Source organism: Podarcis cretensis (assembly GCF_951804945.1).
Source record: "Podarcis cretensis genome assembly, chromosome: 14".
Taxonomy (NCBI): Eukaryota; Metazoa; Chordata; class Lepidosauria; order Squamata; family Lacertidae; genus Podarcis; species Podarcis cretensis.
Window position 1 is genome coordinate 51,382,510 of NC_137183.1, and position 27,351 is coordinate 51,409,860.

The following is a 27,351-nucleotide window of genomic DNA, read 5'->3' on the forward strand; positions in this document are numbered from 1 at the left end:
TTTCCCCCCCCTTCATTTTATTAGAAGCCTTTTTATATAAATAATTTAAAATGTACAAGTTTACACTCCCAGCAGTTGCCACCTCTCTGTAAAAGATGCAACATCCAAAGAAGAAAGCATTACATACATTTTATCACTGCATAGAGAAGTTGTGCTGTTCAAGCAGAATCTTGAATGATCTCCTGCAGGATAGGGACAGAGGTGAAAGCTGTTTCCTGGTTCTGCCGGATCTCTCAGCGGCTTTTAGTACCATTGACCCTGGTAGCCTCCTGGACCATCTAGAGGAGTTGGGTTTTGGGTGCACTGTTATACAGTGGTTCTGCTCCTTTCTCCTGGCCCGTGTCCAGAAAGTGATGTTGGGGGGATGAGTGTTCGGATCCCTGGGCTCTCACTTGTGGGGTGCCTCAGGGCTCTGTCCCCCTTCCCATGCTTTTTAACATCTCTATGAAGCCACTTGGAGAGATCATCAGGGAGTTGGGGCTGCGTATCCACCAATATGTGGATGATAACCAGTTCTACCTCTCTAAATCGGAACCATTGAAGGCAGTGAACGCCCTGTGCAAGTGTCTGGAGTATGGATGGCGGTCTTCAGATTGAGGTTGAAGCCCGACAAAATGGAAGAACTGTTTCTGGGGGAAGGGGGGTGGGCAGGTGTGGAGGACTCCCTGCTCCTGAATGGGGTGACTGTGTCCCTGAAGGACCAGGTGGGCAGCCTGGGGGTTATTTTGGACACTCAACTGTCCATGAAGATGGCCAGTTCCTCATCCAAGGTCTACCAGCTCCATCTGGTATGCTAGCCGAGTCCCTACCTGCCCACGCACTGTCTCACCAGAGTGGTACATGCTCTGGTCATCTCCTGCTTGGGCTACTGCAACGTTCTCTACATGGGGCTGCCTTTGAAGGTGACTCAGAAACTACAGCTATTGGCCATGCTCTCTGGAGCTGATGGAGAGCTGGGAGTCGCACAAGATTAGAAGTCCTTAGGCTAGTCTTCCTTTCTACATGTTCTACATTCCAAGGGGAGAGCCATAGGCAGTTCTTATGCTGCCCCCTATATGTGTGGAATTTCCACAATGGTGGGAGCCAGAACTGAGCCCACACAGTGTGTGTCTGTGTTAAACCCAGCAAAGATTTCTGCCTACATTCTTTCTACTATGTGGTCAAATTGTCCTCAGCTTTCCTCTCCAGGAAACAGTTTCAATTCCACCACCACCAATCCTATACAGGGCCAAAATTCCTGATCCATAGCAGATCAGTCTCGCTAAAATGGCTTTACTGAGATAGTTCTGGGTTCAACCAACACACCCAAAAATTTTTTTGGATTTTTTTTTTAAAAAAGGTTTTTCCTTTAGCACCAAGAACGGACTAGGAATAGCAATTTTTAAGCTTCCTTGAAGTCTTCATTTGCTCCATAAGGAGTTTCTCACTTCCCACTTCCCTCTGCTTTCAGCTGTAGCCATTGCAGCTCCCCACTCAAAACTTCAGTTTGTTTCATTCCTTCCCATGGGACCAAACCCAGACTCTATTGCTGTTGGGGCACAGTTTTCATTCAAAACCATTACGTCTGGTCCCACAATCCTGGCCTTTCCCCGTTCTTCCAAGCCAGTCCCCAGCCCACTCCCATCTTGGAACCAGAGCTGTCGCTCAGAGTCCAACTGAGAAAAGTCATCCCCACTACACTATCTTTGCTTCAGCCAATAGGAGAGAGGCTGGAGGCATTCTAAGCCATCTTCCAGAACCTCTTGGAACTTTCCGAAAAATGCCGCCATTTTGTGCCCTCGTGGCGCATCCCCAAAAGCAGGAGGAAAAGGCTCACGCAATGGGTTGAGCGCAAAGGCCGAGGAAACACGAAGAAGTGGGAGGGCTTGAGAAACCAACTTTCCAAGTATTTGAGCCTTCTCGAGGCATAGCCAATTGACGGGATTGGTGGCAACACCTCCATTTTCTCTCACGTCGGCCAGCCCATCTGACATTCGGTTCTGTCCGCAGCAACTGAGCTGGAAGGTGGCAAGGAGGTCTTTCCTACAAAGCCCACCATGGTTCCCACCTGCGAGACGTGCCCTATAGCTCGTCATCAGAGATTATCAGCACCCTCTTCTCAATGTTCTTGCTCTTCTTGATGTGTTGGCCATTGGCTTTGGGCTCCACGTGCCCGTTCTGCCCTGGCTCGCCAGCCTCTTGCATGGACTGCTGTGTGTACTGCTGGTACGCTGGGGAGAAGTTGTGGATGGCATCCTGCACAATGTCCTGGGGGCTCATGGTCTCCTTCAGACCACTGGAGATGCTCTGCATTGGGGCAAGGTTTGCTGGGAGCAAGAGGAGGACACGAGAGAAGCGTAATCATGTAAACATGCCTACAACTAATCCAGAATGTAGCAGCTAGACTGGTGACTGGGAGCGGCCACCAAGATCACATAACACCGGTCCTGAAAGACCTGCATTGGCTCCCAGGATGTTTCCGAGAACAATTCATAGTGTTAGTGCTGACTTTGAAAGCCCTAAACGGCCTCGGTCCAGTATACCTGAAGGAGCGTCTCCACCCCTATCATTCAGCCCGGACACTGAGGTCCAGCTCCGAGAGCCTTCTGGCGGTTTCCTCCCTGCGAGAAGTGAGGTTACAGGGAACCAGGCAGAGGGCCTTCTCAGTGGTGGCACGCGCCCTGTGGAACGTCCTCCCGTCAGATGTCACAGAAACAAACAACTATCTGACTTTTAGAAGATGTCTGAAGGCAGCCCTGTTTAGGGAAGTTTGTAATGTTTGATGTTTTATCATGTTTTTAATATTCTGTTGGGAGACGCCCAGAGGGGCTGGGGAAACACAACCAGATGGGTGAGGTAATAATAATAATAATAATAATAATAATAATAATAATAATAATAAGAAAGAAACAACTAAGAAAAGCCTTCTCAAAAAGCAAGTTTCCTCAACCTGGTGATCTCCAGACATTGTGGGACTACAACCCCCATCAACCCTTACCATTGGACCACAATGAGGCTGGTGGGAGTTGGACATCTGGGGGCACCAGGTTGGGAAAAACTACCAGAAAACAAAGTTGTTTGTTCAGATCATAAGCAGCAGCACTATGTAGGACCAGTCGTTTAGTATTTTTGGGCCACCAGTTGTTCAAAAAGACCCAAAACATGTTAAAATAAGAATTCTGCCCCAGTCTCCGGTTACTTTGGCCCTATTGTAATAATAATAATAATAATAATAATAATAATAATAAAATAATAATAATAATAATAATAATAATAATAATAATTTATACCCCCCCACTCGGGGCGGCTTCCAACAAAACACTAAAATACAGTAACTATTAAACATTAAAAGCTTCCCTAAACAGGGCTGCCTTCAGATGTCTTTTAAAAGTTTGGTAGTTATTTTTCTCTTTGACATCTGGTGGGAGGGCGTTCCACAGGGCGGGTGCCACTACTGAGAAGGCCCTTTGCCTGTTTCCCTGTAACTTGGCTTCTCGCAGTGAGGGAACCGCCAGAAGGCCCTCAGAGCTGGACCTCAGTGTCCGGGCAGAACAATTCTAGCCTTTTCCTTCCACACACGTTATAAACCATGCCTCCCTCTCCATTTTATAGTAATCTAGGGGGCAGGAGGGCCAGCTTGGTGCCACGAACCTGGGTGTCCAGTGTCGTGGGTGCCATGCAATGTGCATGGGCCTGGCACCTAAATTTGTGGGTGCCCGGCGCATTCATGGGGAATTTTGTGGGTGCTATGGCACCCAGAGCCCCAGGGCCCCAGGGAGTTGGCACCTATGCTGGGGGGAAATGACACCATTGTTCCCTCCACTCCAAACACTGTTCCCCGAAAAAGACTGAATGCCTCCTAAGCGTCAGCTGCCAGACAGCACCTCCTTAAAAGCTGAAAAGCTCCTTCAATATCTCAAGAGCCAAGTGCTGTTCACCTTCAGATTGATGACTTTTATTTGAATTTCTTTATTGACCTGAAAGCTGGTTTCCTCCTTAATAAAGGGAAAGGAGGAGATGGCATCACAAGGCCAAGGTAACCTCAGTCAAAGAAGGGGGTGCCAGTCTGCCAATACAGCTCCAGATTCCTTCTCTAAAACCCATTTCCTGACCAATTTAGTCTTTTTTTCTCTCCTTTCCCCTCGGCCAAAAAAAACCTCTGTTTCCAAGAAGCATTTATCGTATTTTTCGCTCCATAGGGCGCACTGGACCATAGGGCACACCTAGTTTTTAGGGGGGGAAATCAAGAAAAAAATCTTATTCCCCCCCCCCAGCCCCTAAGAGCTGCGTACAGGCTGCGCACAACCTCTCCCTGCCGGAGGGGTTGCGCATGGCTATGTCACAAGCCAAGGCAGCCAGCGGGATGGATCCCGCTGGCTGTTTTGGCTTCCTCTTAACGCCACGCAAACTCTCCCTCCCGGGAGAAGCTGTGTGGGGCTAAAAAAGCCATAGCCACGTGCAGCCTCTCCCCGCCGGAGGGGCTGCGCGCGGCTATCCCTGAAGCCTGGAGAGCGAGAGGGGTCGGTGCGCACCGACGCCTCTTGCTCTCCAGGCTTCAAGGATAGCCACGCGAAGCCGTTGGAGCACGGAGGGAGTGCTCCCTCTGCCCTTCGGAGGCTTAGCGTTGCTATCGCTGAAGCCAAGGAGCCTGCATTCGCTCCATAGGACGCACACACATTTCCCCTCAATTTTTGGAGGGGAAAAAGTGTGTCCTATAGAGCGAAAAATACGGTATACATCAGAAACAAAAGCATGCAAATACAGTTAATATGCAAGATTTATATCTGGTGCTGAATCCAGGGTGCAGAGCCCTGTTACTGGGTTATTTCACACAAGCGCATCCTCTACTTGAGTACCACTATTCATCCATCCTTCGCACTTATGAATTACAGTGGTGCCTCGCAAGACGAAAAGAATCCGTTCCGCGATTCTCTTCGTCTAGCGGTTTTTTCATCTTGCGAAGCAAGCCCATTGACGGCTTAGCGGATTAGCGCTATTAGCGGCTTAGCGGCTTTTAGCGGCTTATCAGCTTAGCGGATAAGCAGATAAGCGGCTTAGCGGCTTAGAAAAAGGGGGGGAAGGGAAAAAAAGTCAGAATAACTCGCAAGACATTTCGTCTTGCGAAGCAAGCCCATAGGGAAATTCGTTTTGCGAAGTGCCTCCAAAACGGAAAACCCTTTCGTCTAGCGGGTTTTTCGTCTTGCGAAGCATTCGTCTTGCGGGGCACCACTGTATAGTGTAATGATAAGAGGAAAGAAACAAACAATTCCAGGTTTGGTTTCTCTCTGCTCCTCTGATTCCGCCTCCCATCTCCCTGTACACTTAAAACAGGCCTTCTCAAACTTGGCCCTCCAGCTGTTTTTGGACTACAATTCCCATCATCCCTAGCTATCAGGACCAGTGATCAGGGATGATGGGAACTGTAGTCCCAAAACAGCTGGAGGCCCAAGTTTGGGAAGCCCTGACTTCAAGCGACCTCGTTCACCCTGGTGCTGTCCAGATGTTTTAAGACTGCATTAGCCCCAGCCAATTTGGGAGATGCGGTCCCAAACATCTGTATGGAACCAGGTGGCAGAAGGCTAGCTTCAGAAGAACACAACCTTGTTGAGAACACTCACATGTCGCACTTTCCTTCTTCTCCCTGTACACCTGGCAGGTGAAAGCGTATCGGAGGGCGATGGCAGCAAACAGCATTTCGATGCAGATTATGAAGTTCTGGTAGCCGGCTGCTACCGTCCCGGCTCCCACCGTGTTCCCATCGATGATCTGAACCTCTGGGATCACCCCGCATTTCTCCAGGATAGCCAGCAACATCCCTGTGCAAAGGGAATATCTGTCAATTTATCACCGACCCAAGCATTAGGTGGCTTGTCAAGTCCTGTTGGCGCATGTGGGTTTCCCACAGGTCCACGGAACAGTTCTGCATGTCACCAGGATCTCGTGAGGTACATCATTTTGCCATCAGGGTTTTAGCCAGAGATGTGCCCAGACTCCCTTGTGCCCTTGGCAAAGAGCTGTATTGCTGCCTTCCCCCCCGTCCATCCCTTGCACCTGCCTTAAACCCCTTGAGAGCGACTGCCAGTCAGTGCAGGTTTGATTTTTGATTATTTGATTTTATTATTTCATTTGTATACCGCTTAATATATGGAAAATAGCTCTAAGCGGTGTACAAAACAGAAGCAACAATGAACGACTCAAACAAAATATTGCAAAAATATACATATTAAAATGTTACATTAATACAAAGTTACATATAAATATAAATCAGTATCAATTCATTTTCCTTCTGACCTAAATCACTTTAAGGCAGCTCCCTATACAGTCGTACCTTGGTTCTCAAACTTAATCCATTCTGGAAGGCGGTTCGACTCCCAAAACTGTTTGAAAACCAAGGTGCGGCTTCCGATTGGCTGCAGGAGCTTCCTGCACTCAAGCAGAAGCCGCGTCAGACGTTTGGCTTCCGAAAAACGTTTGCAAACTGGAACACTTCTGCGGTGTTTGGGAACTGAAATGTTCGAGGATCAAGGCGTTGGAGAACCAAGGTATGACTGTATTTCTTCAAGTATTTAAGGGAGGCATCTGCAGATGAGGTGAACGATGAATTAGTCTCTCATCATTTTTTATGTTACTTTTAAACACAGACGTGGGTGGGTAAATTTTTCCAGGTGTTGCAAGCAGTGCCAGAGAGCCCAGTTGAGCCTCAGCCTGTCTATCCCCTCATTCATTCATTCATTCATTCGTTCATACATTCATTCAATATACTGCCCTTCATCAAGAGATTCCAGGGTAGTTCACAGAATAAAGCACAAGACAAAACACAAGTAATTAATTCAATCAAAACAATAATGCCCCCCCCCCAGGGACAATGAAAAGGGAGGTGGGTGGTGCTGTGGGTTAAACCACAGAGCCTAGGACTTGCCGATCAGAAAGTCGGCGGTTCGAACCCCCGCGACAGGGTGAGCTCCCATTGCTCAGTCCCTGCTCCTGCCAACCTAGCAGTTCAAAAGCATGTCAAAGTGCAAGTAGATAAATAGGTACCACTCCGGCGGGAAGGTAAACAGCGTTTCCGTGCGCTGCTCTAGTTCGCCAGAAGTGGCTTAGTCATGCTGGCCACATGACCCGGAAGCTGTACGCCGGCTCCCTCGGCCAATAAAGCGAGATGAGCGCCGCAACCCCAGAGTCGTCCGCGACTGGACCTAATGGTCAGGGGTCCCTTTACCTTAGGGACAATGAACAACCTGGCTTCCCCCTCCCCTCCCCTTCACAGCTCCATTGACCTCTCACTTTGGTAGGACAAATTCCCTGGAGTCAGATTGGTGCAATGCTGGTCCCTGCTGCCACCAGTGCTGCAGTCAAACCTTGGTACCCGAATGGCTCCGATTTTGAACGTTTCGGCTCCTGAACGCTGAAAACCCAGAAGTAAGTGTTCCGGTTTTCGAATGTTTTTTGGAAGCCGAACATCCAACACAGCTTCCACTTGAATGCAGGAAGCTCTTGCAACCAATCAGAAGCTGGGCCTCAGTTGTCGAATGTTTCGGAAGCCGAACGGGCTTCCGGAATGAATTATGTTCGAAAACCAAGGTTTGACTGTACTTTAATAGTGGTAGAGGCACCTCCATGTTACACGGCACAAATACTCCACTTCCTCCCTTCTGGGGCAGGGAACTAGCATGATATTCATGCCCCTTTGGGCCTGAGCCCACGGTGGGGGCCAACCTTTGCCAAGTACGTCCTTGGCTTTAGCTGCCAAGTCTCAAAAGCCTTCGTTCCTATTCCAGCCCTTCCTCCAAAGAGCTCACTCGAGATACTTCATGGCCAAATGGGGATTCGAACCCTGACCTGCTGGCTCCCAGCCTAACCCCCTTCATGTTTACACAGCACTGGTTCTCCCCCAGATCTTGCTCAGCCAGAAGAGAGGAGGTGCTGCCTCTGAAGGAGACGGAAAGATGGAAACCCACCTTGCCAAAAAGAGAGGAAGATGACTGCCTTGATGGTGAGGAATTTAAGGACCGGCTCAAAAGGTCGCAGGAGCTCCATGGTGGCAAAATAGAAGAGGAAGAGAGCATAGAGAGCCAGGCTGACGGAGAAGTTGTAGATAATGGTGATGTAGAGGTAGCCACTGTGAATGCTGGGAAGCATAAAACACACACGGAGGTACCAAGCGTCAGACAATCATTGCATTTAGATCCCTCTCCTTTCACCAAGTCACTTAAGGGACTGTGCTTGATTCCATCATGTTTCTCATTTAACCCCCCTCAACAATTTAAGAAGGATGTTGACAAGCTGGAACGTGTGCAGAAGAAGGCGACCAAGATGATCAAGGGTCTGGAAACCAAGCCTGATGAGGAACGGTCGAGAGAATTGGGAAGAGATGACTGAGAGGAGATACAATAGCCCTCTTCAAATTTTTAAGGGCTGTCACATGGAATACGGATTCAAGTTACAGTGGTAGCTCAGGTTAAGTACTTAATTTGTTCCGGAGGTCTGTTCTTAACCTGAAACTGTTCTTAACCTGAAGCACCACTTTAGCTAATGGGGCCTCCTGCTGCCACTGCGCTGCCGGAGCACAATTTCTGTTCTCATCCTGAAGCAAAGTTCTTAACCTGAAGCACTATTTCTGGGTTGGCGGAGTCTGTAACCTGAAGCATATGTAACCTGAAGCGTATGTAACCCGAGGTACCACTGTAATAGAAAGGAGATTCAAGCAGCCTTGGATCCATTTGACAAAGAGGTCCACAATCACTATTCATTGTGGATGCAGTGAAACCACATGGTTTCGTGAAATGTAATCAAATCATGGCCATTTGCATTCCTCTCTCGCAGCAGTTTAGCAGCTTTTAATCATTTAAATTTTTCGGTGGGTCAGCCAAGCGAAAATGGTTTGTTGCTTCATTAAAATAATAATAATATAGTGTTGGTTTCGAGCTGCTTTTTTTTTTTGTGCATTTCAATTGCCTTTTACCCTTTTCCAGAAAGCTGCCCTGAGCTTTTCCTCTTCCAAGGAAAACTGTCAAGGCGTTGAACCACCCCAGACCATAAAAAGCACCCGCCCTTGCCCCACATCCTCCCGTCTCCTCACTTGAAGTCGCCGTCATTGTATTTCCCAAAGGCTTGCAAGATGATGGTGATGATAGCCATCAGAGGCTTCACAATGCAGAACTGCAGCGTTGCCTAGAAAGATTGGACAATCACAGCTGAAGCACATTAAGGCAGTGAAAATGCGTTACAGTCACACGCTTCCTACCACCAGAGGCAACTTGTGGGCATTTAAGTTGTGCACATTCAGCTTTATGTGTGGGGCAAATTAAAATAAAATAAAAAGGGCGGTAGTGGCAGACATCCAGGGTAAAGGAACCTTTGGCAACCCCACCCACCACGGAACCCAGTGTGTTTTGACTATAAATTATGGCTTTAGGTGCCATCCCCAAAACATAAGCCCAGCTTAAATTGAGAGCTGCCTGTATATAACTCTGAACACTCGCATAGACCCATGGGACCAGAGTCTCCTGAGCCACTGCATTCGTATCTGAAATAAAATGAATCCAAACAGTAAAGACGAGACCTTGAGCATTTTGGTCCCTTGAGCCCTTTAGTTTATGCGATTTTCCCTCCCAAAGGCGATCTGCCAAGGTTTGGAATACTAGTAATCCAGGGTATTGAGATAAAAAGCCTCCCCAAAGCTGGCAATCATGGCCTGGGCCGCAATCAAAAGATGAGAAACTAATTTATTGTTATTCAAGTCTCAAACCGATTGCACAAATAAATTCAAAAGAGACAAGGGGAGGAATGAATCATTTCTTCAGTTATCAATGAGATCTCAGAAGTTAATTTTGTCCAGAACCTTTTTACTTTGGAGCAGTACCACCACATATGCCTGTAGGTCCCAGTATCCTGGCACTATTTGTTTCTATTTGTTTGTTTCTATTTCAGGTATTTTGGGCCGAAGCCGTTTAGGGCTTTCAAGGTCAGCACCAACACTTTGAATTGTGTTCTTTTTTCACTCTTTCTCTCTCTCTCTCTTTGCATTTGCCACAAGAGACTAACACAGCTAGCTCCCTGGAAGGTACAGTCAAACCTCGTTTCCTGAACGCCTCCATTTTGGCTCCCGAACGCCGGAAACCCAGAAGTAACTGCTCTGGTTTTCGATTTAATTTTCTGAAGCCAAACGGCTTCTGAGCCGTTGTTCTTCATTTCTTTCCATTGTCTTTGCCATTGACCCTCGGTTTTTGAACTTTTCGGAAGCCGAACGGTCTTCCGGAATGGATTAAAAGATTTGGAGATATGCTTTAAGGTCCAGACTATGGGAAGACCCGAAAAATTAATAATTATAATTTGGATGATAATTTGGTCTTTTTTATTTTAGTTTTTATTTTAATTGGAGTATTATGATTTGATATATTAATTGGATGTTTTTTATTGGAAAATTAATAAAAATGATTTAACAAAACAAAAAAAAGTTTGAAAACCGAGGTTCCACTGTATTATTTTCATCAGAGATGAAAAAGTCCAGCTGCAGCAATAGGCAGTGCCTCTCCTATGAGCCTCACCTGCTTGCAGAATCTGAGGAATCCAATTGAATAGGACATCCCTTGTAAACAGCACGTTCCATAGAGGCAGCTAGACCTAGGAAAAGATAAGACAAGCCCCCATCAATACAGGCTAGGAGCGCCAAGGGTATGCTGAAGGGAGACAATGCTAACCAATGGGGAGCAGTGGACATTTCCACATTAGCAGCCTAATATGGGAACTTACACAATGGGTTTCCCTCTGATTTCAGCCATGATGGTGCTCTCCCCTCCGAGGTACTCAAAGCAAAGGCTCAAAAAGCTGTAGATTACGAAGGCTGAAACACAGAAGGAGAGAGAATGGCAGTTAAAAACAGTCCACCCTACAATTTATCTATATATATATATTTACCACTGTTCATGAAAAGTGGTTTGCAACAGCTGTACATAAAGCCACACAATAAAAACCATATACAGTGGTACCTCGGGTTATATACGCTTCAGGTTACAGACTCCTCTAACCCAGAAATAGTACCTCTGGTTAAGAACTTTGCTTCAGGATAAGAACAGGAATCGTGCTCCAGCGGCGTGGCGGCAGCAGGAGGCCCCATTAGCTAAAGTGGTACCTCAGGTTAAGAACAGTTTCAGGTTAAAAACGGACCTCCGGAACAAATTAAGTATTTAACCCGAGGTAAAGGTAAAGGTAAAGGTACCCCTGCCCGTACGGGCCAGTCTTGACAGACTCTGGGGTTGTGCGCCCATCTCACTTAAGAGGCCAGGGGCCAGCGCTGTCCGGAGACACTTCCGGGTCACGTGGCTAGCGTGACATCGCTGCTCTGGCGAGCCAGAGCCGCACACGGAAACGCCGTTTACCTTCCCGCTGGTAAGCGGTCCCTATTTATCTACTTGCACCCGGAGGTGCTTTCGAACTGCTAGGTTGGCAGGCGCTGGGACCGAGCAGCGGGAGCGCACCCCACCGCAGGGATTCGAACCGCCGACCTTTCGATCGGCAAGCCCTAGGTGCTGAGGCTTTAACCCACAGCGCCACCTGCGTCCACAACCCGAGGTACCACTGTATATATATTTACCACTGCTCATGAAAAGTATATCAGAGTGGTTTGCAACAGCCGTACATAAAGCCACACAATAAAAACCATATAAAAAGTTAGTGATCAGCTAACTTATCATGGAAAGACGTATTTTTAATCGTCTGCATAAGCCTGACAGAATAGGGACGTTTTCAGCAGGTGTTTAAAAGATGAAACGAAAGCAGTTCTATTGGCAGACTGAAGACTGTGAAACTCATGGGCAATGCAAAAAAAATCAGTCCGCGTGGCCTGCAACAAGATGTTGCAGCATGAGGTCTTCCCTGTTTAGCATTCCAGCCACTGCATACCCTCTCAGAGCCTCGCCACTGTCCATCTGCATTACCAAGCAAACCCAGTCCTCATTTGGACTGCTTTTGGAATTTCTCCCTTTCCCTGTTTCCCCACACACACACCAAAAAAGAGGTTTTGACTCTGCCAAAACGTGCAATGTTCCCACCCCATTTCTTGCTCCTCAGAAAGAAAGGCTTCCTTAGTTGTTGCATCAAAGAGCTGAAACATATCTTGGCGACGACACTGGTACTAGCCAATTGATGCCGTCCACAGTTGACTTTTGCTGGATGCTTGCAGAAAAGTAAATTTATGTTGAGAGACAGGAGGATTTGCAGAGTTCAGCCCTGGGGAGGAAGTGGTGTGCTTTGCACCAAAGAAGATGATGCTGCCAATGCTCTAAGATGCGCCTGTCCTCAGCCACAGTGTTTCTGAGCCACATGCAGAACGTCTTGTGCAATTCACCACAGAAGGGTTCTCGGAAGAGAAATGAACTCCTTGCTCCTGAACTTTATTGCAAAAGAAACCCAGTCGTTTCAACATGTGCAGGCTGCTCGGGATCAAACAGCCCTGGGCGCACATTTTTTGCCGTATGCGGCGGGCGGTGGTGCAAAATCAGCCCGCCGCAGAATGAGGCGCCCACGTTCCTAGGCCGAACGGCCAAACCCAGCTCACCTTCGTAGCAGTCGCGCACCGAGTCAAAATAAACGTAGTATTGGTGGCTGCCGATCAGCAAAAGGCTGAGCCACGAGTCGAAGGCGTAGATGGGCACGATGAATAGGATACGGATGATGTAGCGCTGCTCGTTGGGGATGGTGTAGCTTTTCAGGTGCAAGAAGATCTGGAAGAAAAGAAACGAGCAAGGCTGTGGGAAGCAGGGCATCTACTCCAGAGAAACACAAGCAGGCATAGGCAAAGTCGGCCCTCCAGATGTTTTGGAACTACAATTCCCATCATCCCTGACCACTGGTCCTGTTAGCTAGGGATCATGGGAGTTGTAGTCCCAAAACATCTGGAGGGCCAACTTTGCCCATGTCTGCAAGAAAGCAAGCTTCTCCCATCGTGGTCGGCCCCGCAGAGGACCTTAAAGTCCATGAATAACCATAGTTTAGAGGTCCCGGGCCCTAAGGAAGTCAGACTATCCTCCACCAGGGCCTTTTCAGTGATGGTTCCGACCTGGTGGAATGCTCTGTCCCATGAGACTAGGGCCCTTCAGGATTTAACCTCCTTCCGCTGGGACTGTAAGACAGAGCTATTCTGCCTGGCCTTTAATTTGAATTCAGCCTGATCTTTTATTTCCCTTCTCTTCCCTCCCCCTCCCCTTTTATGAAGGTCACCCGCTCTGGGACCCCACAGCTAATTCTCCCCTGGCCTCCTCATTGGCCCAAGTAGGACCAATTCAGCCAACTAGCCTTGGGGATTAACTAATTGATTTTTGAATTTTATTGTTATTCATGTTTTTATACTGTATTTTATGCTGGTTTTATAATTAAGTGTTTTAAAGTGTTTTAAATTTGTTGTTAGCCACCCTGAGCCTGGTTTTTGAATCGGGAAGGGCGGGGTATAAATAAAAAGTTGTTATTATTATTATTATTATCCTCAGCCATCAGCCACACTGTCTGAGACAGATGGGAGTTGGGAGTCTGCAACCTCCAGAGACATTCCTGGTGTGGACAACACCGAGCTAGACACACCTATCATCCACTTGCCAAAAGGCTATTTCCAATGTTCTTTTGTTAATCAGCCTCGTCTTTAGAACATGAGGACTAGAATCTTGTTCTAAGCACAAGCCTACAGCTCATTGGAATGCAAAGCATGCAATGCACTTGTGGTGCATGGAGAACGTCCAAGGTTCAGTCTCTGGCATCTCCGAGCAGAGCTGGGAGAGAACCTTGTCCATAACCCCGGAAAGCTGCTGCCAGTCAGTGTAAGCGATATTGAGCTCCATGGAACAGGGGCCTGACTCAGTGTAAGGCAGCTTCCTTTGTCCCTAGGAATCATGCTTGGTAAGGAGGAGCCCATTTTAATTGCTGCGGCACCTTCCAAAAAACCTAACACAAAGATGTGTCGCTGTTAAGTGGTGTTTATTATGACACCATTTTGGAGGTCCCAAGTCGCAAGGTGGTTAGATTGGTCTCAACTAGGGCCAGGGCCTTTTCAGTACTGGCCCCGACTTGGTGGAACGCTCTGTCCCAAGAGACTAGGGCCCTGCGGGACTTGACATCTTTCTGCAGGGCTGCAAGACAGAGCTATTCTGTCTGGCCTTTGGTTGGGACTCAGTCTGACCCTTATGTTTCCCTCCCCTTATGGTTTTGATCTATGGGCTACTTTTAAAATGAGGCTGGATTTTAAATTGCATTTTAACCTGTATTTTAAATTGGTTCCCCCCCCCTATGTTTTTACTGTAATTTTACTGGTGTTAGCCACCCTGAGCCCGGCTCTGGCCGCGAAGGGCGGGGTATAAATAAAATTTATTGTTTTAGACTTGTGTCTTCCCTTGGCATGCTGGGAGTTGTAGTCCAACATCATCTGGAGGGCATGAACTTGGGGAAGGTAAACAACTGTAAAAAGCCCTATTATTATTATTATTATTATTATTATTATTATTATTATGCCTTTTCCCCAGACTGGGACTCAAAGCAGCTTACACAAATATAAACAGCACAGATAAAATACAAAAAGTTTTTTTTAAAATACATACTTTTCTAAAAAATTGTTTAAGGGTACTGTACTCTCGTTTTGGCTCAATAAAACCACCATTTTATAGTTCAAATCGGGGGAAACAAGTACAGTAAATGGGACAAAAGTACAAAGATTCACAAAATGTTTAGGGGTATGCATACAAGACAATTGTTAAAAGGTAATGAAATGTTTTTATTACCAGTATTTCAATAACAACACAGCACTATTTAAAAGCCCATTCTTTAAAAAACAGTCCGTTCCCAAAGGAATAAAATGGTCTTCACCTGCCGGCAGAAGGACAACTAGGAGGGAGCCAGCCTAGCTTATTTGGGAGGGAGTTCCAAAGGGACGCGGGTGGCGCTGTGGGCAAAAGCCTCAGCGCCTAGGGCTTGCCGATCGAAAGGTCGGCGGTTCGAATCCCCGCGGCGGGGTGCGCTCCCGCTGCTCGGTCCCAGCGCCTGCCAACCTAGCAGTTCGAAAGCACCTCCGGGTGCAAGTAGATAAATAGGGACCGCTTACCAGCGGGAAGGTAAACGGCGTTTCCGTGTGCGGCTCTGGCTCGCCAGAGCAGCGATGTCACGCTGGCCACGTGACCCGGAAGTGTCTCCGGACAGCGCTGGCCCCTGGCCTCTTAAGTGAGATGGGCGCACAACCCCAGAGTCTGTCAAGACTGGCCCGTACGGGCAGGGGTACCTTTACCTTTACCTCCAAAGTTGTTTGGGAGCAGCCACTGAGAAGGTCCTCTCCCTTATCTCCACCAAGCCTGCCCTTCTGGGTGGCAGAACTGAGAAAAGGGCCTCCACTAAAGATCTCGGAGCCTGAGGCACATCCCTATGGCAGGATACGGTCTTTCCGAGAGCCTGGGCCTCCAGCTTCCCCCAACTTACCTGGTGGCAAGTGATGACGAGGGCAGCCCACACAAAGAGGCCAGAGATCACCTTGGCCGCCGAAGAGGTCAGGAAGAGATGCTGGCTGTCTTGGGAGTGGTTCTGGTCAGCCCTCAGCTGGGAGCCATCGCCTACGACCAGGGGGCCGGAGCCCACCGCCGACGGGAGGAAATCAAAGCGCAGCGTGGCAGGAGACATGCTGCCGGGGGGAGAAGACGCGTTGGCAAGCGTTGCGTTGTTCATCTAGCAGAGACGAGAGAGCGAGCAAAGGTGAGCTATCGGGAGATAAGAAGGTAACCTATGACACCTCTGCGGGAGGCACGGGGGAGAATCGGGGAACAGAGGGCTTTGTGTTTGCTCTCAGCTCTTCGCAATGCACCCTTTTATTGTCCAAGGTCAGAATGGCAGACACGGCAGAGTTTAGACGCAGCTTCGTTAAACGGATCCTTACCTGGAGCACACCTTTAGTTGAAAGGTATTCAGACTGAGACTTGGTATAAAAGAAGAAAGCTTGCATTTATAACAGGAAGTACATTCTTGACAGGGATGTGGGTGGCGCTATGGTTTTTTTTTAAAAAAATATCATTTTTATTGATTTTCCAATAAAAACAACCAATCAACATATCCGAATCATAATCCAATTAAAAATAATAAACTAAAACAAAAAAGACCAATTATAGTCCAAAGTGTAATTATTAATTTTTCCGGGATCCCCATAGTCTGGACCTCTGAAGCATATCTCCAAATCTTCATTCCTGCTTCTTCTCGTTTTCATATTTTCTGCCTTCTGATCTTAACGCTTTAAAGTTCTCCGTCCCTGGCTCTACAATTCTCAGTCATGCCAGAAATCATATATCCTTCCGTCCGTCGAATACAGCTTTATTTGTGTATATATATATTTTCAACTGTCTATTTGCCAGCGCAGCTTTCCCTGACTAAACCACAGAGCCTAAGGCTTGCCGATCAGAAGGTCAGCAGTTTGAATCCCTGCGACGGGGTGACCTCCCGTTGCTTGGTCCCAGCTCCTGCCAACTGCTTTCGAACGTCAAAGTGCAAGTATATAAATAGGTACCGCTCCAGAGGGAAGGTAAACGGCATTTCTGTGTGGTGCTCTGGTTCACCAGAAGTGGCTTAGTCATGCTGGCCACATGACCCGGAAGCTGTACGCCAGCTCCCTCAGCCAATAAAGCGAGATGAGCGCCACAACCCCAAAATCGTTCAGCGACTGGACCTAACGGTCAGGGGTACCTTTACCTTTACATTCTTGACAGGAATCAGAGAATCGTAGTTGGAATCTCCTTTCTTCTAATTTGAATCCGTTGGTTTGGGTCCTATCTTCTGGAGCAGCAGAGAAGCAGCTTGCTCCATCTTCCATGTGGAAGCCCTTTAGATATTTGAAGGTGTCTATCATGACACCTCTCTTTTCTTCTCCAAGCTAAACATACCCAGCTCCCTCAATTGTTCCGCATAAGGCCTGGGTTTCCAGACCCTTTATCATCCTGGTTGCCCTCCTCTGCACACCCTTCCAGCTCATCAATATCCTCAAACTGTGGTGCCCAGAAATGGACACAATACTCTCGCTGGGGTCTGAAATGTTAGCTAACCATCTAGTTGGAGAAACAAAGATGTCATGCTTGCTCTTTAGTTCTCAGAAGATCGTTCCAATATGACCTCTTGCCTCAAGGTCCAGCGAAAGCAAGTCAGTGGTTCTCAACCTGTGGGTCCCCAGATGTTGTTGGACTGCAACACCCATCATCCCTGAGCTCTGGGCCTTGCTAGCTGGGGGTGATGGGAGTTGTAGTTCAACAACATCTGGGGACCCACAGGTTGAGAAAGGCTGAAGTAAGTGATGAGCAGCAGAAGTTGTACAGCTAAATGCAACCTAAGATTTATCACACTAAACATCAAAAAAAAAAGAGAAGTCAGCACAGATTTACTGGGATGGCCTGGGAAGCTGAAGGTTTCACACAGCCCTGCAATAATAATAATAATAATAATAATAATAATAATAATAATATTTATTTATTTATACGCCGCCCATCTGGCTGGGTTTCCCCAGCCACTCTGGGCCGCTCCCAACAGAATATTAAAAGCACAATAAAACACCAAACATTAAAAGCTTCCCTAAACAGGGCTGCCTTCAGATGTCTTCTAAAAGTCAGATAGTTGTTTTATCTCCTTGACATCTGGTGGGAGGGCGGGCGCCACAACCGAGAAGGCCCTCTGCCTGGTTCCTTGTAGCTTCACTTCTCGCAGTGAGGGATCCGCCAGAAGGCCCTCGGAGCTGGACCTCAGTGTCCGGTCATGCAAACCCCTCTCAGCAAGCAGAGTTGCACCCAAACTTCCAGCAGCAACCTTGCAAAGTAGCTAAGCGCTCTCTCTCTCTCTCTCTCTCTCTCTCTCTCATCACACACACACACACACAGAGAGAGAGAGAGAGAGAGAGAGAGAGAGAGAGAGAGAGAGATTAGACAAAGGTTACCCAGTGAACTTGCTGATTGAGCAGAGATTAGAACCTGCTTCTTTGTGGTCTCTGCCCAACACTCTCCACCACTAAACCACACAGATTCTATTTTGCAATTCCACACGGAGAAGTCATTTTCCTAGAAGTCACAGCTTGCTTGTTTAAGAACACAAACACGCAATCAGAAATGGGGAACCTGGGCTTCCCCAGATGTTGCTGGATGCTTAGCTGCCATCAGCCCCAGCCAGCAGGGCCAAAGGTCAGGGCTGAGGGAACCTGTCCTCCATAAACAAGGACTTCCAAAGGTTTTCCACCCCCAATTTGGTTTAATACAGTGCTTCTCTTTTTTCCTATACCACACTTTGAGAATAAAAATTTCCTTGCGCCACACTAATTTTTTAATTGATTAGAAATACATTGGGAAACAAAAAGAAACAACTGCTAGCAGTGCTTGGTTTATAATATAGAACACAACTACTTTATAATAGGGACGCGGGTGGCGCTGTGGGTTAAACCACAGAGCCTAGGGCTTGCCGATCAGAAGGTCACAGGTTCGAATCCCCGTGACGGTGTGAGCTCCCATTGCTCGGTCCCTGCTCCTGCCCACCTAGCAGTTCGAAATCACGTCAAAGTGCAAGTAGATAAATAGGTACCACTCTGGCAGGAAGGTGAATAGTGTTTCCGTGCACTGCTCTGGTTTGCCAGAAGCGGCTTAGTCATGCTGGCCACATGACCCGGAAGCTGTACGCCGGCTCCCTCGGCCAATAAAGCAAGATGAGCGCTGCAACCCCAGAGTCGGCCACGACTGGACCTAATGGTCAGGGGTCCCTTTACCTTTACCTTTACTTTATAATATGATCAGGGATATCCAGAAAGTACAAAACAACGCAGCGACATAAGAACAGGAATCATTCTCAAAATATAATTATAATTTATAATTATAAATATAATTATAAACGAGTCGTCCCCAGCATTCTGTTCCAACTGTGATTCTGCTGCAAAGGGCTTTCCATTAGCTTCGGCTGGTGGTCTTCTTGTGCCCCTTTATGGACATGTAGCCTAACCTCTGTTGTCTATGCTCTAGGTTAGATTACTGCAATGCGTTATACGTAGGGCTGCCACTGAAGACGGTTTGGAAACTTCAGCTGGTGCAGAATTCAGCGGCCAGTTTGCTCACCAGGGCAAGACAGTTTGAGCATATTAAGGTAAAAAAGGTAAAGGACCCTGGATGGTTAAGTCCAGTAAAAGGCGACTATGGGGTTGCAGTGCTCACCTCGCTTTCAAGCCAAGAGAGCCAGTGTTTGTCCACAGACAGCTTTCCAGGTCATGTAACCAGCATGACTAAACCGCTTCTGGCTCAATGGGACACCATGACAGAAACCAGAGCGCATGAAAACGCTGTTTACCTTCCCACCAGAGTGGTACCTATTTATCTACTTGCACTGGCGTGCTTTCGAACTGCTAGGTTGGCAGGAGCAGGGACCAAGCAACAGGAGCTCACCCCTTCGCAGGGATTCAAACCGCCAACTTCTCGATCGGCAAGCCCAAGAGGCTCAGTGGTTTAGACCACAGTGCCACCCGCGTCCCTTTTCTGCATATTACCCTGATCCTGGCCCAACTGCACTGGCTGGCAATTACTGTATTTTCCCGTGTATAAGACTAGGGTTTTCCCCCTAATAAAGGGTGTCAAAAATTAGGGGGCGTCTTATACACGGATAGTGTCGAGGCCATTTTCTTAAATTTGAGTCCCCCAAAATAGGGGGCATCTTATACATTGGGGGGGCATCGTATAGACGGAAAAATACGGTAAGTTTCTCAGCCCAATTCAAAGTGCTGGTTTTGTCCTATAAAGCCTTAAACAGCTCAGGGCTGCAATATCTCAAGGATCGCCTCTCCCCATAGGAGCCTACCTGGACCCTGTGATCATCCTCTGAGGCTCTTTTTCATGTGTCTCCTCCATCAGAGGTCCAGAGGGTGGCGATGCGAGAACAGGCCTATTCTGCAGTGGCTCCCCGCAGGTAGACTGCTCTCCCCGAGGAGGTTCATCTGGTTCCTTCATTATATACCTTTAGGTGCTAGGCTATTGGCTAATTAACATCTTATACCTCTTTTAAATGTGTTCTTTTTGGGGGGGTGTTATTGGCTTGTGTTATAGTGATGTATGGAAGTGAGAGCTGGACCATAAAGAAGGCTGATCGCTGAAGAATTGATGCTTTTGAATTCTGGTGCTGGAGGAGACTCTTGAGAGTCCCAGGGACTGCAAGAAGATCAAACCTCTCCATTCTGAAGGAAATCAGCCCTGAGTGCTCCCTGGAAGGACAGATCCTGAAGCTGAGGATCCAATACATTGGCCACCTCATGAGAAGAGAAGACTCCCTGGAAAAGACCCTGATGTTGGGAAAGATGGAGGGCACAAGGAGAAGGGGATGACAGAGGACAAGATGGTTGGATAGTGTTTTCGAGGTTACCAGCATGAGTCTGACCAAACTGCGGGAGGCAGTGGAAGACAGAAGTGCCTGGCGTGCTCTGGTCCATGGGGTCACGAAGAGTCGGACACGACTAAACGACTAAACAACAACAACAACTGGCTTGTGTGTGTTCTTGTTCTTGTTTTTATTATGTACTTTGTCTTTTGATATTGTTTCTGTGTCTAAATTGCTTTATTGAACTTTTTGAAAAAAACTAACGCAAAATCAAAACCACCCATAACAAATAAACATCAAATAATTGTCAATATCTGTTACACTTTATTACAGTCTTCTTCTTAGTTCCATTGACTTCCTGCCAATTCCCTCTAATTTTAAATGTATATTTATGTAGTGCAGTATTTGTCTCTGTTTGAGATAATTACTTAACCAAGATGTTATGTCTTCCTAAATCTATCTGGTGTACAACAGAAGCTATTCAAGAGCTGCCACAGATTTAACAGTATTGCAGTCTTTGTCTTTTTATATTGTATGTGTGATATTGTGAACTGTCCCGAGATCTGTGGGTGAAGGGCGGTATACAAATTTAATTAATAAAATAAATAAATAGATGGACCATTGGGTCTGACTCAGCAAGTTACAACACCATATATTCCCAAACCCTCTATTTCTAAACAGGAAACTCAGTTATTCAGCAGTTCGGCAGGCATGATTGCATCTCCTTCTAACCACTGCTTGAAGTGACTCTCGCTTCTTTGGTTTTAGATAAAGCAAGATTTTCAACTCTTGTTTCTCTCGCTTCGCTTTCTTCACTAGCCCCCTGGATTGCAGAAATTCTCCTGAGGGCGACAACCAAAATCCGTTGCAGAATTCTTTTAGAAGCAGGGTTTCTTGGCTGATGGCGGCTCTGAAGGCGGCCCTGTTTAGGGAAGTTTTTAATGTCTGATGTTGTATTGTTTTTAATATTCAGCTGGAATTTGTCCAGAGTGGCTGGGGAAACCCAGCCAGGTGGGTAGGGTTGTTGTTGTTGTTGTTGTTGTTGTTGTTGTTGTTGTTTAGTCGTTTAGTCATTTAGTCGTTTAGTCGTTTAGTCGTGTCCGACTCTTCGCGACCCCCTGGACCAGAGCACGCCAGGCACTCCTGTCTTCCACTGCCTCCCGCAGTTTGGTCACTCATGTTTGTAGCTTCGAGAACACTGTCCAACCATCTCGTCCTCTGTCGTCCCCTTTTCCTTGTGCCCTCCATCTTTCCCAACATCAGGGTCTTTTCCAGGGAGTCTTCTCTTCTCATGAGGTGGCCAAAGTATTGGAGCCTCAGCTTCAGGATCTGTCCTTCCAGTGAGCACTCAGGGCTGATTTCCTTCAGAATGGAGAGGTTTGATCTTCTTGCAGTCCATGGGACTCTCAAGAGTCTCCTCCAGCACCATAATTCAAAAGCATCAATTCTTCGGCGATCAGCCTTCTTGATGGTCCAGCTCTCACTTCCATACATCGCTACTGGGAAAACCATGGCTTTAACTATACGGACCTTTGTTGGCAAGGTGATGTCTCTGCTTTTTAAGATACTGTTATTATATTAATGCTTTGCACCTTTCCCCGTTCTTGGTGGTCTTCCTGTTATAGTTTGCTAGGCCCAAAAGACAATGATTTTTTTTGCCAGCAGAAGCAACAGAGCCAGGATTTCTCAGGGTGTCTCATTCCCCGCATCAAACTAATAATACATGTGTATTTTTAGGCGGTGGACAACACGGTTCCATCTTTAGATGTCATTCCTTACATTTATCAAGGCTTCTATTTTGGGACTCCTCCTTTAAAGAAGAAACACACCAACGTTTCCAATAACCGAAACAAGTGTCCAAGAGCCCCCCTTGGCTAGGGCTAATGGGAGTTGTAGTCCAAAACATCTGGAAGGCTCCAGGATCGGAGAAGGCTGTCCCAAAGCAATAGAGGGCAGCCTGCAAGCCAGATCCAGTCTCCAGTAAACGTATATTCAAGCCACAATAAAACTCTTGTATTTACTTTTGAAGAATAAGAAGCAAATCAACCACAAAGCAGTTTTCAAATAACTATGGGATGGGGAACCTGTGGCCGTCCAGATGTTGTTGGACCAAATCTCTCCATCACCCCAACCTGGGCCAGGCTGAAAGGAACTGCTGAGATTTGGAGTTCCGCACTCCCAATGCAATTTCATTGCTGCTTTGCTCCCAATAGTGAACCTAACGGTCAGGAAGGCAGTTTCTGCACGTGCTGGAGAGCAGGGTGGATTTGATTTAAATGAAATTGATTTAAATCACAATTTAAATCACTAGTCAGTAAGACTTAATTTACCGTAAATCATATTTTTTTTAACAGAAAGGCATTCCTGCTGGTATAACTGGTGAATAGCCTATGGACTATAATGTAACTTAAGTAGAAAATGATCTTTAGAAAGATTTTTTCCTCCAAAAGCATTTTCTTTTACAAATCCAATTTAAATAAATAAAAAATCCATTTAAATTTTAAAAAAATCAGATTTAAATTTAAAAAATCAGATTTTTTAAAAAATCAGATTATTAATTATTATTATTATCAACATCATTGATTTTTATCCATGCTGTAGAAGGAACGAGCGATACCAGTGAATCGTTTACCAACAGATCCTGCTGCAGAAACTGAGCACAGCAGAGGCTGCGGAGCAGATCTCGCAGCAAAATGTGTGCGAGAACATTGGGCCGGCACAGAAGCCTGTTTAGCAGCATGGAAACAGGGCAGGGTGTGGACATTCTCAGATGCTCCAACTGTTCCTGTTTATCAGGAGTGGTGCTGCTTTTTCTGGTCCTGCTCTCTATTTATGCCTCTTGGTTCTGCCTCCTTGTGAGAAGCAAGAACGTGGCAAGCTGCTTAAAGGAGTCTTCCCAAAAGATGGAAAGGTCTGGAGGTTGGGGTGGAAAAGTCCCCCTTTCCCCTTTCCCCAATAGGTTTCCCCCCATAGAACTGTAGAGTTGGAAAGGACCCTGAATCTGTCAGCATCGCCCTTGAGCCAGTGTCACCAACTGGATTCATGCACTTCAACCCCGACTGGGCTAGGCGAGCTGGGTAGCACTTCCAGAGACCACCTTTCTCACAGGAACAGGTCAAAGTGCTGTGGACTCACAGCTTAGAGTTGTGAGCACCGGATTCACTTCCACAATACAGTCATCGCACAGCAGAGTATAGCAGAGTCTGGCATTGTATACACGACTCGGAGAGCAGCTCTGTAGAATATCTTCTTTTATTCTTTAACTACAACTATAATACAAAACTATATACAGAGCTAAATAGGTCTAAGCATAAATGAATGCTGCACTGAGTGTCTGCAGCTGCTCTTAGCAGCAACCTTATCTCTACACACGATCTCTAACACTCAGTCTCTCTCTCTCCGACACACTGACTGACTGACTGACTTGGTGCTGGAGCTGAATAAGTAGAAAGCAGAACACTGCTCCTCCTCTCTGGAGAATCAGCAGACTCGTCAGGAGATTCTTGGATATGGGAGGGGTGAAATCTCCTCAGAATCTCCTCTAGTCCAACCCCCTGCCTTGCACAAATCTTTTGCCCAAGGCAGGACTCGAACCCATGACCCTTGAGATTAAGAGTCTCATGCTCTACCAACGGAGCTATCTCAGCTTTGTTGTTACACACAAGAAACTCCTAGAAGTCCTCCTTCATCCACACTTCTTAAGATGGTGCCAGATGTCCATCACCTTTGTGACTCTTATATAAATGTAATTAACCAAGAGCGGGAGTTTGGAGGGATAATCAGATAAGCTGATTAAAAAATAAATAAATCGAACTGATCCAGTCAAGTCTGCAGGACCAATAACAATTTGGACAGCCAATCATTTAAAGAGCCCACCCAATTCATTCATAGATTGTAGGTGGGCCTGCAACCATTCAATCCCTCCCAGATGACCTGATCATTGAGGATTCACCCCTATGGTTTTGCAAGATCAGACAACGCCAGCTCTTTCCTGAGTGTTTGTTGTGATTTAATTATGGGGGAGGTCAGATGAAACAGCACGGAATAAATGGTATCCCAGTGCATTTTGCCATCACTTTCCTTATTGCAACTAAGGAGCAGGATTGCTGTACAAGAGGTTCAAATCAACTTTTGTTGCCCAAGATGAATTTCCTGGTACAGTGGTGCCTCGCAAGACGAAAAGAATCCGTTCCGCGATTCTCTTCGTCTAGCGGTTTTTTCGTCTTGCCAAGCAAGCCCATTGACAGCTTAGCGGATTAGCGCTATTAGCGGTTTAGCGGCTTTTAGCGATCAGCTGTTAAGCGGCTTATCAGCGGAACAGCTGATAAGCGGCTTAGCGGCTTAGTAAAGGGGGGGGGAAGCGAAAAAAACCCGCGGGAACTCGCAAGATTTTTTCGTCTTGCGAAGCAACCCCATAGAGAAATTCGTTTAGCGAAGCGCCTCCAAAACGGAAAACCCTTTCGTCTAGCGGATTTTCCGTCTTGCGAGGCGTTCGTCTTGCGGGGTACCACTGTATGTGATTGATACCCACATGAAAATTGCAGTGGCCCGGGAGCACCCTAAGTTAAGGCTGCTTTTAAAGCAAAATTTGCTCTATTACTGGAAGAAATTGATCTTTTAGCGTGGCAGCACCCACACTTTGGGAATCCCAGCCCACTGACATCAGCCAGACGCCATTTCAATGCCTGCTAAAACCAGATACAGTCATACCTCATGTTACGTCCGCTTCATGTTACGTTCTTTCAGGTTACGTCCTGCGGCGACCCAGAAGTACCGGAAAGGGTTACTTCCGGATTTCACCACTCGCGCATGCACAGAAGCGCAAAATGATGTCACGCACATGCGCAGAAGCAGTGAATCGCAACCCACGCTTGTGCAGACGCGCCGCTGCGGGTTGCACTCTTTTCATGTTGCGACCGGGCCTCCGGAATGGATCCCTTTCGCAACCAGAGATACAGTGATGCCTCGCAAGACGAAAATAATTCGTTCCGCAAGTCTCTTCGTCTAGCGGTTATTTCGTCTTGCGAAGCACGGCCATTAGCGGCTTAGCGGCTTAGCGGCTATTAGAAAAAGGGGAAAAAAGGGGGGGAAACTTGCAAGAACTCGCAAGACGTTTTCGTCTTGCGAAGCAAGCCCATAGGGAAATTTGTCTTGCGAAGCACCTCAAAAACGGAAAACTCTTTCGTCTAGCGAGTTTTTCGTCTTGCGAGGCATTCGTCTTGCGGGGCACCACTGTACCACTGTACATGGAAAATTGATGTGTGTTTTAATCTGTTTTGGGTTTATCGGTGATTCTAATTATTTTTTCTAAATAGTTGTTCTTATCTGTATTTATCAAAATTCTATTGTTTCGTTCTTTCTGTAAACCGCTTAGGTCAGGTTTCATTGCAACCAAGCAGTATATAAATTTTAAGAAATAAACAAACACCGACCACTCAAAATGGGTGCTTCTTAGATTCAGAAAGAAGCTCCAACTTCATAAACCACTTATTTTCTTTCTTCCCCCTCCCTCTTTCTTTCTCTCTCTCTCACATACACACATGTAAGTAACACAGTTAACACACTCTGGGAACAATCATGCCCTAAGCTTCCCACTTCATCCATTAAACGCTGCCCACACCAATCAAGATGAGCTTTCAGTCATTAATTCACCAATTAAATTGATCAAACCTCGCACCCGTAACAGGGTAAGACTCCCATTCAAGTTCCTCTGGAGATCAGAAGCATGCCTTAATATTTCCCTGCTCCCACCTAGGCACACCGTAGAGCAATAGAAAAAAAATCGTCCTGGTATTTCCAGCAACCTCTTCCACCCCCATCAGAAGCACGCTTCGGTTACCTTCTCAGGTGAGCCTCCCTCCTTCTCCCCCCTGCAACCCACGTGCAACTCACCCCACAGTTTTACGCCTTTGCAGGAGAAGAGCTTCAGTTATCTTCAGCCGAGGAACACACCAGCGTCTAAAAATACTCCTCTTCGTGCTCTCCGAAGAACGGGGAGGCGGGGAGAACGCTGGGCAGAGGAATTCGGGATGCTGACGAGCAGCCCCAACTGCCGGGGGGGGGGGCTGGGTGGTCCCACAGGGCAGCGGCTCAGAGCGCAGCACGAGGGACACCTGCATCCAAAGGAGGAGAGAGGCAGAAGAGGCAGGCATGAGCAAAGGATCAGCTAGTCACCAGTTCCCTCCTGAGAATCCTAGCTGGAAGAGGAAACGGCTCCTGGGGCCAAGCAGGTACTGCCAGGCAGAGTCCAGCAAGTAAACATTAACTGGACTGCAAAGATAGTCACTAGGCTGATGTCATGGGAAAGGAAGCAAGGGGCACAGCACCTGCCTGCATTGTTTCTAATAATAATAATAATAATAATAATAATAATAATAATAATAATTTATTGTTTATACCCAGCCACTCTGGGCTGCTTTCAACAGATATTAAAATACAATAACCTATTAAACATTAAAAGCTTCCCTAAACAGGGCTGCCTTCAGATGTCTTCTAAAAGTCTGGTAGTTGTTGTTCTCTTTGACATCTGGTGGGAGGATTTTCCACAGGGCAGGCGCCACCACTGAGAAGGCCCCCTGCCTGGTTCCCTGTAACCTCACTTCTCGCAGGGAGGGAAACGCCAGAAGGCCCTCGACGCTGGACCTCAGTGTCCAGGTAGAATGATGGGTGTGGAGAGGCTCCTTCAGGTATACTGGGCCGAGGCCGTTTAGGGCTTTAAAGGTCAGCACCAACACTTTGAATTGTGCTCGGAAACGCCGAACTTCTTCCTTATCCGCTCTGCGAACCCATCTTGGAAAGGGAAGGGCCACAAATCCAGTGTTCAAGGACCGGCTTGCGTGCCAGGGCCCCCAGGTTTCCACCCTGGGCATCTTCAGGCATGGCTGGGAGGAGTTCCTCCCTGGAACCCTTGAGAGTCACTGCCAGTCAGAGCAGGCAGTACTGAAGGAGTGTCTCCACCCCCATTGTTCAGACCAGACTCTGAGGTCCAGCGCTGAGGGCCTTCTGGCAGTTGCCTCCCTGCAAGAAGCGAAGTTA

General features: G+C 47.1%; 1 protein-coding gene and 1 long non-coding RNA gene across 2 annotated transcripts in view; one reads left to right on the plus strand and one right to left on the minus strand.

Moving 5' to 3' along the window:
- The window catches only part of LOC307203341, a 71,893-nt gene extending 70,574 nt beyond the window's left edge, over positions 1–1,319 (plus strand). The window contains exon 2 of the long non-coding RNA XR_013833162.1: positions 283–1,319. This is a non-coding gene — a long non-coding RNA (uncharacterized lncRNA). The remainder of the gene's footprint in view (positions 1–282) is intronic.
- Positions 1–26,493, minus strand: TMEM184A (transmembrane protein 184A). The gene is made up of 9 exons (XM_079953915.1): positions 26,209–26,493; positions 15,430–15,672; positions 12,536–12,701; positions 10,732–10,822; positions 10,527–10,602; positions 9,059–9,150; positions 7,938–8,107; positions 5,598–5,795; positions 1–2,306 (listed from the first exon to the last, which is right to left on the minus strand). The coding sequence occupies exons 2-9, from the start codon at positions 15,670–15,672 to the stop codon at positions 2,062–2,064; spliced, it is 1,281 nt and encodes a 426-aa protein (XP_079810041.1). The 5' UTR covers positions 26,209–26,493; the 3' UTR covers positions 1–2,061.
- Positions 26,494–27,351: the final 858 nt, after the last annotated feature.